This window comes from Colias eurytheme, chromosome 16 (genome assembly GCF_061535395.1).
Source record: "Colias eurytheme isolate Ceu_HAF_F1 chromosome 16, ilColEury1 Martin Lab GWU primary, whole genome shotgun sequence".
Lineage (NCBI taxonomy): Eukaryota > Metazoa > Arthropoda > Insecta > Lepidoptera > Pieridae > Colias > Colias eurytheme.
The window spans coordinates 851,210-865,800 of NC_142995.1; the positions used below are offsets into that span (position 1 = coordinate 851,210).

A 14,591-nucleotide genomic window follows, 5' to 3' on the forward strand; every position below is an offset into this window, starting at 1 on the left:
ATTACTACGAAAATCGAAATATGACGCATCTGTGAAATAAAATAATCATTGATGTTACATACATGATATATCTGTAAAAACATTTTTTGCCAGTATACATGGTGTTTTGTTTTGTCACGATTTAAAAACAACTGATATAGTGTGTTATTTATTAATTTAGTTTTATTTTTTTTTTGTGAAAATATTAGTTTCTCGTTCAGATTTTGATTTGAAAGCCCGGTATTTCAAAAAATTAAAAATTTATAAATAATCTACTCAATACAAACCGTAAAGTAAGACATGAAAAATATATTTAGAAATAATAAAAAGCAGATTGCGTATTTGAAAAGATGCCTATCTTCATCATACACAAAATCTTACAAAACTCGAATTTCAATATATGTACTTATTATGTATTGTAATACTTTTTATATACCTAATACTTGGACCTAATAAAAAAAATGTGTGCGTGTACTAGTGTACACACGTAAGGCGCGGGTCAAACACAAGCGGCGCGGGCGTGGGCGTGCCATAAGCGCACCTCTTGAATCTGTTTTGCACCACGTCCTTCTTATACATTTTGTATGAAAGAATTTTGGACAGGCGTCGAGACGGCACGCCACGGTTGTGCCACGGTTGCGCCTTTCCAAAATTATTTCATACAAAATGCCAATAGCGCACCCGATGCACGCCGGCAGCGCGCCCGATGCGCGCCCGCGGCGCTTGTATATGTCCCGCGCCTAAGAAGTGAAACTTCTTTATAACCTTATTTTTCAAAAATCAATTAACTATATAGTGCATATGCAACTTGACAGAAATACGTCGCATCACGCGTGGTAGGGATAAGAACAAGATGGCGCGTAACGGAAAAATGTCACGCGTAACGAAAAAATGTTACACTAAATTTTTTTCAACCCCGATAAAGAAGTTTCACTTCAAAAATGGACATTATATTTTTCAGACATTAGATTTCCAGATACTCTATAAAAAACATATTATAATGCCTTCAATGTAGATATCATATTTCTGTATTGTGAAATTGTATTCTTACCTACTTTATAAGTTACAACTAGTGATGTAACGATACATGATTTTGCCGATACGATACCGATATTGATGGTTTAGGAGATAAATAGATATTGAATTATGCACTTAAGCATAAAAGTTACCTACATTTGACAGAGGCTCGACTGTAAATCCTATATCTACTCTTATATATAAAAATGAATCGCAAAATGTGTTGGTAAGCGCATAACTCGAGAACGGCTGAACCGATTTCGATAATTCTTTTTTTATTATATTCCTTGAAGTACGAGGATGGTTCTTATGTAGAGAAAACGTAAACATGTACCACGGGCGAAGCCGGGGCGGACCGCTAGTTTTAAATAAAAATGACAAAAGTCAGTTAACAAAGTTTACTATTGGTAGATTTTTGTTCAGAAAACAGTGACCGCGCGCGGGTGGCCTCCCGCCTCGTTCATTCGGCACGCTTTTTGGATTGTTTGATTACGATATCGTTTGTTTTATAATCAGTGATACCGATATATCGGTGTCGGTATCTTTACATCCCTAGTTACAACATATTCACTTGCATTTTTCCATAATGCAGGCTTTTATACAAAGATATAAAAAATAGTGTTGCATAACTGAAGCCTCTTACGTTTTGTCCAATAATTTAAGCTTGTGATTTTGTTAGATAGATTTAGTAACCGTAATTCAACAGTTCCTCAAATTTCATACAAATTATGGTAGATAATTTTGTACCTAAATTAATTATTGTCCTTATAATATTTAATGTATAATATTTAATATTTAAAAAATTCATGATCTTTGGACTGGCTTTCAAAGGATATCTTGTATTTTGAATAAAAAATAAAATTAAGAAAAAACTTTGTTATTGTATGAAACAGGCCCATACTCTAATAAAATATAGTAAATTGTATATTTTATTACTATTAGCACAGACTAATAATAATATACTACGTATACAACAGACGGTGCACTCCATACAAAAAAAGTTGCACTATGAATTACCGCAATTAAAGCGCCAGTGGGGAAATAACGTACTACGTGTTCGATTATATCTCTTAGTCTTTTGCTTTTAACACACTAGATGGCACGTTAAACACAGACTTGATGTTCTTTTCCTTCCAGAGCCACTAGATGGCACTAATGTAAATATATGTACACGTACCTTTTATTTTCAAGTCTTTGGCGTCAAGTGTCAACGTCAACTGTCAACATAATATTTTGTACTACTCGACCAAGCCAACTAGACCCTTTTCAACTGTGACGTCACCCGCCCATGTCTCGGGTACAGATAGCAAAAAAAAAATATTAATAATATCACTGTTCGCTCTCCGCTATGAATAGTCTTATTTTTCCCCATTTCGAGGGCTGTCTATGAATAACAACACAGTAAAAACTTAAACAAATAACAACGAAAAACTTAACAGTCAACAACAAGCTTTAACGATTAATAATAAAAAGTACAGAAATAACTAGCGATGCGAAACGTACGAATGCGTCGATGCTGCGAACCGTACTAAGGCGAACGCGGTACCTGAGGCGGTAAGCGGGCGGGGAGGCCGCATTCCACCCGAGCGTCTAGTTGGCTTGGTCGAGTAGTACCTACTCGGATTTTTAAATGTAAATACGATTCTCCACAAAAACATTGTAGACACAAGAAAGGGATTTCTACATTTGCTACTAAGAAGGATATGGGATCATGAAGGATTTCATCTGTTTTAATACCAGTAAAATGGAATGAGCGCCGTGGCCGTGACTGTGTTTGGTACATAAAGAATGACAAACATTCAACTTAAAATTATTATGAGTGCATTACGGGCAAGGGCACAATAAGTTGTCCTTTGACTTAGATGTACTTAATTTTAAGGAACACTAAAATGGATGGCTAGAATAGCTGGTATAATCGCATACATAGTATTTATTTCTAGTCTGTTGTATAAATAATCAAAGACTACAAAATATATAGTGAACTATGTCTTTAATATTAATTCTACAGTTTACAGTGTAGTGTGTAATCTATTGTATGTGTGCGTCTAGAATATATAGTCCTGTTGTTCTACAGTTTAAGCAGTTCAATACAAGCTTACAGTCGAGTCAAGTGTTTCATTAACCACCAACCATTGCATGGCAACCCTGCCAGTTTTGTAAATTGTAGTCTACCTAACCTGACTGTTGGTTTTGATTTGTATCACACAAAGAATACTATACCAAATTTCAAGAAATAAGAATTAAATATTTGATTAACTTTTACTAATATACAGGAGCTTATACATCAAACAAGACCAAAGCAGGGCTTTGGAGAAAGTGTGTATGGACAAAGACCACAATACATATGGTGCGGACAACTGCATGAAAAGCATGCAGTAAGGGACATTAAATAAATAAATAAAACACATATATTGTCAAGATCACAACACGAGATACATTTATAAACGAAGGAAAAACAAAAAGAAATAAAAAGAAAAATAATTAAATAAAAATAATCTTATTCCTAAGAACTGTAATGTGGCAGTGAGTGACCTGACAAATGGAGCCAACTCAGTATATGATGGCAAGGTGATTAATACCTCACCACCACTGATTTTCAGTGACCCCAAGTGACTATTGGAGTTTCAGTCTAGAATTGTATATAATGATAATTTAACATGAGTATATTATGTGAAAGATATATTTCTATTAATATGATAAATACTAATAAATAAATACATCAGTTAAAACATGATATACATATATATACATATATATATTATGTATAGGTAGATATAATATCAGTATGTAATTATGTATATACTTAATGTAAATAAATAAAATTAAATTATGTATATGTTACCGGAAATGTATGAAATCAAGGAATTGTATACAAATCCTAGTGGTCTAAGATCCGAATATAAGTCGAAATGCAACGGCGTGATAATAGAATGAGACCAATTTTATAATAAATTAAGTGTATTAAAAATGGTTTGACTGGAAAAATCCTGGACAGGATATTTTTTATTAATTATTAAAAAAAATATATTTTCATTTTTTATTAATTGCAGTTTCGAGATAATAAAACAAACATTATTTGAAGACTTTTTAACGAATGGGTCTCAAACTAATAGGAAATGTGTACAATGTCGATGCCACTTAGGAAATGTATAAAATATTGTTTAATAAACTATTTAATGCATACATATCCTAGTAAATGTATAATCTTCCTTGGAATTATATATAATTCCAATATCGTATTAGGAAATGTATATAAAGTAAATGATTTCTGTAATAAAACACGTTGTTATTTTTTTTATTATAGCACTTATTGAGACAATCGGGTAACAGTCTTACCGTAAAATAATAATAATATGTTCATATTATCTTACTAATTAACATTTCTTAAATCAACTTATATTCAATCAAATCAAATTTTCATTTAAGTATTTAAGGGTGCTATTACCGATTTTTAACAAAAAACGCTATTTTACGGTACCATTTTAACTCAAAGCAATTACACGTGAGAACAAAGTAATATCTTAATTTAAAGATAATATATTCAGATCTACGATCATCTTATAAAAATTGTACGACGTCTTACAAAATTGTCGCTGAAATACGATTTTCCCAGCACAATGATCGCATAAAATGCAAAAAAATGGGGTCTAAAACGGTACAATTTTAAGAAAATTAAAAGCCTAATCTATCTTCTTACCTATAAATTATTGAGGGATATACATATAGTCCTTTATAGATTCTGATAATTTTTTTGTATCTAAATCAAAATTTTATTTCAATTATTAGCTAAATTAAAAATACTTGTCGATTTCTTCATTCATTTTGTTCTCGCGGGTCGTCAGACCGCGCTCAGAAGCGCTCTTGGAAGGACGGGTGTATCGCTCCTCGTCCCAAAAATAAAACGAATTAGAAAAAGATTACTGTGCGTGCACTGTCGTTTTCGCGATTTGAAATATTTGATACTTTATAAGAGTAAACTGTTTATCTTTCATATTCCAATTATTTGTAATTTTAAATTATGTTTTAAAAATGACCTTGCCTGAGATGCTCTTTTTTATGGGTTGTTGAATAGATTGGTGGGGTGAAACAATTCAAGATGGCGTCGACGAAAATTTGACTTTTTTTTCGTGATGGGTGTCATTTTCAAAGTTTTTGGGGTAGCTATTAACGAATATGAGGTCAAAACTGAAATCCAAGATGGCGCTGACGAAAATTGTACATCTTTTCGTCATGGGTGTCATGTCATTTTAATGGTTTTTGGGGTAGCTATTAACCAATATGAGGTCAAAACTAAAATCCAAGATGGCGCCGACGAAAATTGTACATCTTTTCGTCATGGGTGTCATTTTCATGGTTTTTGGGGTAGCTATTAACCAACATGAGGTCAAAACTAAAATCCAAGATGGCGCCGACGAAAACTTTTACATATTTTCGTCATGGGTGTCATTTTCATGGTTTTTGGGGTAGCTATTAACGAATATGAGGTCAAAACTAAAATCCAAGATGGCGCCGACGAAAAATTTGACATATTTTCGTCATGGGTGTCATTTTCATGGTTTTTGGGGTAGCTATTAACAAATATGAGGTCAAAACTATAATCCAAGATGGCGCTGACGAAAATTTGACTTTTTTTCGTGATGGGTGTCATTTCCATGGTTTTTGGGGTAGCTATTAACGAATATGAGGTCAAAATTATAATCCAAGACGGCGCCGACGAAAATTTTACATCTTTTCGTCATGGGTGTCATTTTCATGGTTTTTGGGGTAGGTATTAACCAATGTGAGGTCAAAACAAAAATCCAATATGGTGCCGACGAAAATTTTACATCTTTTCGTTATGGGTGTCATTTTCATGGTTTTTGGGGTAGCTATTAACGAATATGAGGTCAAAACTATAATCCAAGATGGCGCCGACAAAACTTTTACATCTTTTCGTCATGGGTGTCATTTTCATGGTTTTTGGGGTAGGTATTAACCAATGTGAGGTCAAAACAAAAATCCAATATGGTGCCGACGAAAATTTTACATCTTTTCGTTATGGGTGTCATTTTCATGGTTTTTGGGGTAGCTATTAACGAATATGAGGTCAAAACTATAATCCAAGATGGCGCCGACAAAACTTTTACATCTTTTCGTCATGGGTGTCATTTTCATGGTTTTTGGGGTAGCTACTAGCTATTAACCAATATGAGGTCAAAACTGAAAAAATTGTATATCTTTTCGTTATGGGTGTCATTTTCATGGTTTTTGGGGTAGCTATTAACCCGTTTGAGGTCAAAACTAAAATCCAAGAAGGCACCGACGAAAAGTTTGACATCTTTTCATCATGGGTGTCATATTTTCATGGTTTTTGGAGAAGCTATTAACGAATATAAGGTCAAAACTATAATCCAAGATGGCGCTGACGAAAATTAGACTTTTTTCGTGACGGGTGTCATTTTCATGGTTTTTGGGGTAGCTATTAACGAATATGAGGCCAAACCTAAAATCCAAGATGGTCATCGAATTTCAAGATCGCGCCATGGTAATACTGTCGCGTTATGGAGCAAGGCGGCGATTTTGGTATCTATGAATCTCGCCAAAGAAAATTCACTCCTGCCACTTTTTTCGGCACACACGTTCTTTTTTATTTTATTCTCTTCGTTTAAATGTTTTAGATAAACTATATTTTAAATATAGTTTAGCGAATATATTTAAAGTTAATAATATCTGTCAGAATATAAACACAGATGATGATTGCCACAGAGTTGCGTTTTATATTACATTTCTAAATTCTAAATATGCATTTTAATGTTCTTTAAAATTGTTTTTTTAAGACTTTCTACAAAACTGTAGTTGTTTACGTTTTTGTTATTTTATTTAAGTTTACTTTAAAGGAGTAAGAAAAATATACCTATTTATCGACGGTTACATTGGGGATTTGATAATACCTACATAGCTACCCCAAAAACCATGAAAATGACACCCGTGTCTAAAAGATGTAAAATTTTCGTCGGCGCCATCTTGGATTTTAGTTTTGACCTCACATTGGTTAATAGCTACCCCAAAAACCATGAAAATGACACCCGTGTCGAAAAGATGTAAAATTTTCGTCGGCGCCATCTTAGATTTTAGTTTTGACCTCATATTGGTTAATAGATACCCTAATAACCGTGAAAATGACACCCATGACGAAAATATGTAACATTTTCGTCCGCGCCATCTTGGATTTTAGTTTTGACCTCATATATTGGTTAATAGCTACCCCAAAAACCATTAAAATGACACTCATGACGAAATGATGTCAAATTTTCGTCGGCGCCATTTTGGATTTTAAATTTGACCTCATATTGATTAATAGATACCCCAATTACCATGAAAATGACACCCATGACGAAAAGATGTAAAATTTTCGTCGGCGCCATCTTAGATTTTAGTTTTGACCTCATATTGGTTAATAGATACCCTAATAACCGTGAAAATGACACCCATGACGAAAATATGTAAAATTTTCGTCCGCGCCATCTTGGATTTTAGTTTTGACCTCACATTGGTTAATAGATACCCTAATAACCGTGAAAATGACACCCATGACGAAAATATGTAAAATTTTCGTCGGCGCCGTCTTGGATTATAATTTTGACCTCATATTCGTTAATAGCTACCCCAAAAACCATGAAAATGACACCCATCACGAAAAAAAGTCAAATTTTCGTCAGCGCCATCTTGGATTATAGTTTTGACCTCATATTTGTTAATAGCTACCCCAAAAACCATGAAAATGACACCCATGACGAAAATATGTCAAATTTTTCGTCGGCGCCATCTTGGATTTTAGTTTTGACCTCATATTCGTTAATAGCTACCCCAAAAACCATGAAAATGACACCCATGACGAAAATATGTAAAATTTTCGTCCGCGCCATCTTGGATTTTAGTTTTGACCTCATATTGGTTAATAGCTACCATGAAAATGACACCCGTGTCGAAAAGATGTAAAATTTTCGTCGGCGCCATCTTGGATTTTAGTTTTGACCTCATATTGGTTAATAGATACCCCAATTACCATGAAAATGACACCCATGACGAAAAGATGTAAAATTTTCGTCAGCGCCATCTTAGATTTTAGTTTTGACCTCATATTGGTTAATAGATACCCTAATAACCGTGAAAATGACACCCATGACGAAAAGATGTACAATTTTCGTCAGCGCCATCTTGGATTTCAGTTTTGACCTCATATTCGTTAATAGCTACCCCAAAAACTTTGAAAATGACACCCATGACGAAATGATGTCAAATTTTCGTCGGCGCCATTTTGGATTTTAAATTTGACCTCATATTGATTAATAGCTACTCCAACTCCTTGAAAATGACACCCATGACGAAAAGATTTCAAATTTTCGTCGGCGCCATCTTGGATTTTAGTTTTGACCTCATATTGGTTAATAGCTACCCCAAAAACCACCCAAATTTGCAAATGTGTTTGCTACTTAGGAAAAGTTCAGATTTAAAGATATAGGTAATGTGACGAATTTAATTTATTGCATTCCGACTGTTTCTCGGAATAACATACATTTACTAAGAATTGCATACAAATACAATGCCGGGTTTAATATATTGCCGGTAACATAATATTATGTATGATAATAATTCTTAAAGTATTTTATAGATACATTTCTTAAAAAGCTTCGATATATTATGAATTATATGTACACAATATACAATAATACAATTCATATTCAAATTGTTGTAAAATAGTCACACTTTTTTAAGTTGGTTGAATTCACTAAAATACACATAAGGATCGTACCTACTAATAAAAGTAACAAAATGAATTTTTAAAGTTCCCAGTAATCTTCTGGAATCAATTTCAATAAAAATATAAAAAAAATAATATCAAGTATGAATATGGTTTATAAAATGGAATGCGCTATGTTTACGTGAGCGTGATGTCCCGCGAACCACGTTGCGACGTTAAATACCTAAATTTGAGTAGCGCAGATTTGTGACAGCGTCCTTAAAAAAGTATTTTATACATTTCTTAAAAAGCTTCGATATTGTATACAATAATACAATTCATATTCAAATTGTTGTAAAATAGTCCCACTTTTTTAAGTTGGTTGAATACACTAAAATACTTATAAGGATCGTACCTACTAATAAAAGTAACAAAATGAATTTTTTAAAGTTCCCAGTAATCTTCTGGAATCAATTTCAATAAAAATATAAAAAAAAAAATATCAAGTATGAAGATGGTCTATAAAATGGATTGCGCTATGTTTACGTGAGCGTGATGTCCCGCGAACCACGTTGCGACGTTAAATATACCTAAATTTGAGTAATAGTCCGGGATACATCGTCCATTTTTGCAAGTGATTACTATCAAGCTAATTTTTCGTGAGTAGCTTTATTTTGATGAGATGCCCAATAATTTCATGTACGAAACTCTCGATTGTGGTAGCTTACAGAGGTAACAAGGATAAAAATTTTTGATTTGACGGTACCCAAATATTTATTACGCAATTTGTAGGACAATATGTCTGTTGAATTATACAAGTATTAAATAAGTGAAAATAAAAAAATCAGCTGGTTAGTAATCATTTATGATGACTTCGTTATCGATACACATTGGAAAGGGGGACTCTTTGATCAAACCATAGATTTTGTAGGACAAATATTTTTTCGAATAATTTAGATAATAATCTTGAGATTGAACAAAAAAAAACATTCAGTTGGTAATTAATATTTGAGAACCATCAAATCAAAATATTTTATCCTTGTTTCCTCTGGTAGCTACCACAAACAAGAGTTTCGTACATGAAATTATTGGGCATCTCATCAAAATAAAGCTACTCACGAAAAATTAGCTTGATAGTAATCACTTGCAAAAATGGACGATGTATCCCGGACTATAACGCAGATTTGTGACAGCGTCCTTAAGGTAATCAGTCCCCTCGTCCTGCTGTCCCCGTGTACATGTCGCAGTTGGATTGTATAATCCGCCGTATTACAAACGGCCGGCATTTTGTAATATGCCGAAATTCGTCTTTTTCAAACATTCTACAAAAAGACGGTCGCGAGCCGACGGAGCCCCACTTCGTGGGGCTCCTATTTCTGTATAGTTCTAAAAAACACGAACCTAACCTAACCCACCCCCTTATCCAAACCAAAAATTTCTGATTACGAATTTTCGGCATATTACAAAATGCCGGCCGTTTGTAATTCGGCGGATTATACAATCCGATTGCGACATACATACCCCTCGTCCCGCGTACCTTCCAATATCTTAGATGTTTTACATTTCCGACTGTTAGTTAGGTAATATATGGATTTCCTAGGAAATGTGTACTATAAAATAATTTATTTCACACATTTCCATGCGATTTTAGGAATTACATACATTTCCTGGGAATTTTATACAATGACGGATTACATACATTTCCGTTAACATATACTTACAATGTTTATAATTATAATGATAAATAGGCAGAAAATAAGGGTCTATATAATGTTATGTTATATTATAACCAGTAAATAAAATAAATATTTAATTAAAGTTTATGTGTAAACTGTAATTCGATACAAATGCAGGGTTAGAACAGGATTTTAAAATATGTCTCCGGTATTGGAAACGAAAATTATTAATATTTGTCAAACTGGTTAAATGGTGGTGGAATGTTGTTCCAACACTTATGGCTCTTTCAATTTATGCGTTTCGTATCGGACCGCTAGTCGCTACAGTGCCGAAGCTGTGCGTTTGTCGTACGGCGCACGGCCGGTCGTTTGTTTTCATACAAAATGCACAGTGCGGCAACAGCGCGGCGTCCGTACCGCGAACGCTCGACAGCAGGACGGCAATCTACAGATCACCCATATTTGGCAATCTCGCTTCACCTAATGGCCTTGTCTGTTCAAGCCGAAATGAATTAATTACCTACTGCAAAAATTAAATAATTTAGATTACCTGGAAAAGACAAGGAAAATAAACTTTAAACAAGTGTTCGACCGATTATTACCAAGTAGGTAAATAAATTAATGACAAGACAAGGTAATTAATGCTAATAATTTCCTAAAGAAAACATTTTTTTCAAAATTTTCACATAATAGGTACTAGTACCTAACTAGACTCAAAAGTTTATGATAAGTCAATGAATGATAAATAGAATATGTTTAAGTAAAATGAAGTAGTTTATTTTACAATAAATTAATCTTATAAATTACCAACTTTCATTCTACGGCTTCAACCGTGTGCCTTATTCAATCCCTGTTCCTACACCTTGAATCCTATATGCAACAAAATTGAGATGTCCTTTTTCAACGTAGGTATGTACCGTGTATGTATATCGAAATTTCCGTCAAAATCGGTTCAGACGCGTGCGGGAATACCTATTTTCTTGTGGTCCCACTATTTTCTATTTTGTCCTACTATGACGGAGTAACTTTCGTATTTATCTACAAAACAGAAATGATTTGATTGTTTGTTTGTTTGTATTGGATAGGATCCGAAACTACTGGATTGATTTGAAAAATTATTTCACCATTCGAAGCAAAAATTATACCTACCTGATGAACATAGGCTACTTTTTATAACGGGAAAATACTTACTTCATTCTTATGGGAATCGATGTCGAAATATTTCATTTTAGGCGCATAAAGAAAAAATAAATTATAAAGGTAATCTGATAGGATTATTTAGAAAATAAAACAAGATGACGTAGGTAGGTATTTAACTTTAGTTTCGATTTATTATCATTATGATGTTTTCATTATGAATTCTTGATATTCTTAACGACGCGGTTGGCGCAGAGGTAAAGTAACTGCCTACTGAGCTGACGGTCCCGGGTTCGATCCCCGGTCAGGGCAAATATTTGTGTGATGAACTTGATTATTTGTTTTTGGGTCTGGGTGTTATCTATATATGTATTTATAAAATATTAAATTATATTTATCGTCGTCTAGTACCCACAACATAAGCCTTAATTGAGATTACTGTGGGACTAGGTCGATTTGTGTAATATTGTCCTTTAATATTTATTTATAATTTATATACTTATAATTAAATGTGACTAGAAATAATATACTTACTACGGTTTAAGTATAGGTTGTATTATGTATATTATTTTGTAATGAGATCTTGCAATCAAATATTCACACAATCTCGCAAGTTTTCCGACAATTCATTTTTCGTATGAAAACGATCAATACACTAGGTACCTACCAAATATAAGCCGCTACAGGAACGCAGTTAGTAATAATTAATAACGGCTTTAACCCATTTACAATATTTTTTATAGGTACTGCAAAGGCAATGAGGTTATGTATTAAAAACGTAGTATATTATTATTAGTCTGTGGTCTGTGATATTATTATTAGTCTGTGTTAAAAACGTGAAAAGTAACGTAAAAACGTCTGTAGTGCCCTCTAGTATTCGTTTAGCATCGCCAAATCGGAGGAGAATAACTTGTTTATAGTAGTTTCATGAGATGGCGTTGTTTTGAATATAAACTTTTCTGTAAAATTAGTTAAAATCGAGTGAAAATTAAATTAAATAGGTAGGTTCCATTTACAAAAGTATGTAAAAAATTATAAAAAGCAATGAAATTGCAATTAAATCTAATTTTATTTTTTGCTGGTTAAAATGATACACTTAGCGGCATCTATTGGTAGACGGATGGCATTAATCGACTTTTGTATGTAGTGCACCAGACATGCTATTAGTATAAATAAAATAAAAAAACTGTACATAGAATTATCATTTATTATCCATAACTACATATAAACTAAAATTAAATGCTCCTACAGTTAAGCACATAGAATTCCCCTGATTTCGTCATCGGCAGCTAGGTCTAATGGTGAACAGTCTTCATCATCCTTTAATAATTTAGCACCTGCGTCTATCAGCATTTTGGTAGCATTAACATGGCCACATGACGCAGCATAGTGTAGTGCAGTTTGTCCAGAATTGTCGATGGCGTTCACATCACAACCTCCCTTTAAAGCAGCTTCTAAAGCAGTTGTTGCGTCTCTGTCTGCCGCCCAGTGTAATGCTGTGAGACCATCTTCATCTCTTTCATTTATACTGTCAGGGTTTTTAGCTATCAATTCTGTTACTAGGCCGCCGAGGTCCTCCCTAGCGGCGTCGAGGAGTGTCAATTCCTGATGTACTAGTTCTGGTTCAGGGGAGCGTTGTAATGACGAAACCGCAGCCCACTGTTGCTTCGGTCCACCCTCTGTCAGTAGCTCACAATCTGGATCATACTTTTGCACTAATTCAATGTATTTTTCTTTAGCTTCTGTACTAGATAGGTCACCTAGAGCCATCCAAGCATCCCACTTTTTACGGCCCTTCCCATCGAACCAACTAGGTCTTGCTGTATTGCATTTACCCTCCGTACTTTGTTTGTATAATCCATATAATTCTAGTAGTTGGTTATTATCAAGTTTAGTGGTTATTTTTCTGACATGGTCAGATGCTTTGTTAAATGATATATCTAAAGGAGACTGTTCATCATCAGAAAAATCTGAATCAGGATAATCTGGCAGTGCCTCAGCCATTTTTAAATAAACTTAATTTTGAGCTTGTACAGACAAATTCAAACCTTCTAAGGAGTGTATTTGCTTATTGGTTGCATCAGCAGCATCAGCTGAGCTCACAAACTCAATAAAACCATAACCTTTGCTCAGTCCTGTTGAGCGATCGAAAACTACTCTAGCACTTTGTACTGGGCCAAATTGAGCGAAATATTCTCTTAGTTGCCGATGTCCCACAGTCCAAGGCAGGTTGCCGACGAAAAGGCGTACCGATCTACCTGCGCTGGCCATCACCTACAGAGCAACTATTTCCAACAAGTGCAATGAACGATCGCCGACTAAGGCTCTGTAATCGATGCCAGAACTCTCGCTCAGAGCGTCCAAGTCGATCAACGCGCCCTTCAAGTTCCACTTCTTCAATAGCGCTTCAATGGACCAGTCGGTGCTCCGCTCCTGGTAAGCACACAAAAATCGAGCGTCAGTACCGTCTATCAAATAAGCTACGGTAGATAATACTTCTTCAAACTGCGATGGTTCATAGAAACAGTCTGAAGCTAACAAAAGATCGACGGGGCGTAAATTATGAACGTCAGCTAAAAACAGACCCCACGCGAGACCGAGTATTTGTACGTCTCGACCGGGAACAAGACCGTTTGCTTCACAACAACCTGACAAATGTCGTAGGGAACGCGGTAATGCTACGCTATCCGTAAGAGTCACGTGAGCACCGCACTTAGCCGCGAGAATACCGGGAAGGCCTGTGCCACAACCTAGTTCTAAAACTCGTAATCCGCGCAAATGCTTTCTTTGACTCCACAAGTACCATGCAAGTAATGGAGCCGAGGGCCACGTGTAGAACGAATAGCCAGCAGACAAAAGTTCTGGTATCACTATTTCCAGATAGTCACCTCTGGTATCTCCGTTACTAGTAGATTTACCACGGAACACAAATTTCTTCAATTGACCACTAACGGGGCGCCCATCGCTCATTGCATAAGCATTATTTGATTAGGATGGCTTAAAATAACATAAAAAACCTAATTATAAAAAAATAAAAATACCTACGCTTGAATTACGACCCG

General features: G+C 34.6%; 2 protein-coding genes across 2 annotated transcripts; both read right to left on the reverse strand.

Moving 5' to 3' along the window:
• Positions 1-12,716: 12,716 nt before the first annotated feature.
• On the reverse strand, positions 12,717-14,499 carry LOC149901540 (uncharacterized). Its single transcript, XM_090110872.1, has 2 exons — positions 13,839-14,499; positions 12,717-13,544 (listed from the first exon to the last, which is right to left on the reverse strand). The coding sequence occupies exons 1-2, from the start codon at positions 14,497-14,499 to the stop codon at positions 12,781-12,783; spliced, it is 1,425 nt and encodes a 474-aa protein (XP_089966998.1). The 3' UTR covers positions 12,717-12,780.
• On the reverse strand, positions 13,541-13,841 carry SLIRP1 (SRA stem-loop interacting RNA binding protein 1). The gene has a single exon (XM_090110871.1). The coding sequence runs from the start codon at positions 13,798-13,800 to the stop codon at positions 13,546-13,548; it is 255 nt and encodes an 84-aa protein (XP_089966997.1). The 5' UTR covers positions 13,801-13,841; the 3' UTR covers positions 13,541-13,545.
• Positions 14,500-14,591: the final 92 nt, after the last annotated feature.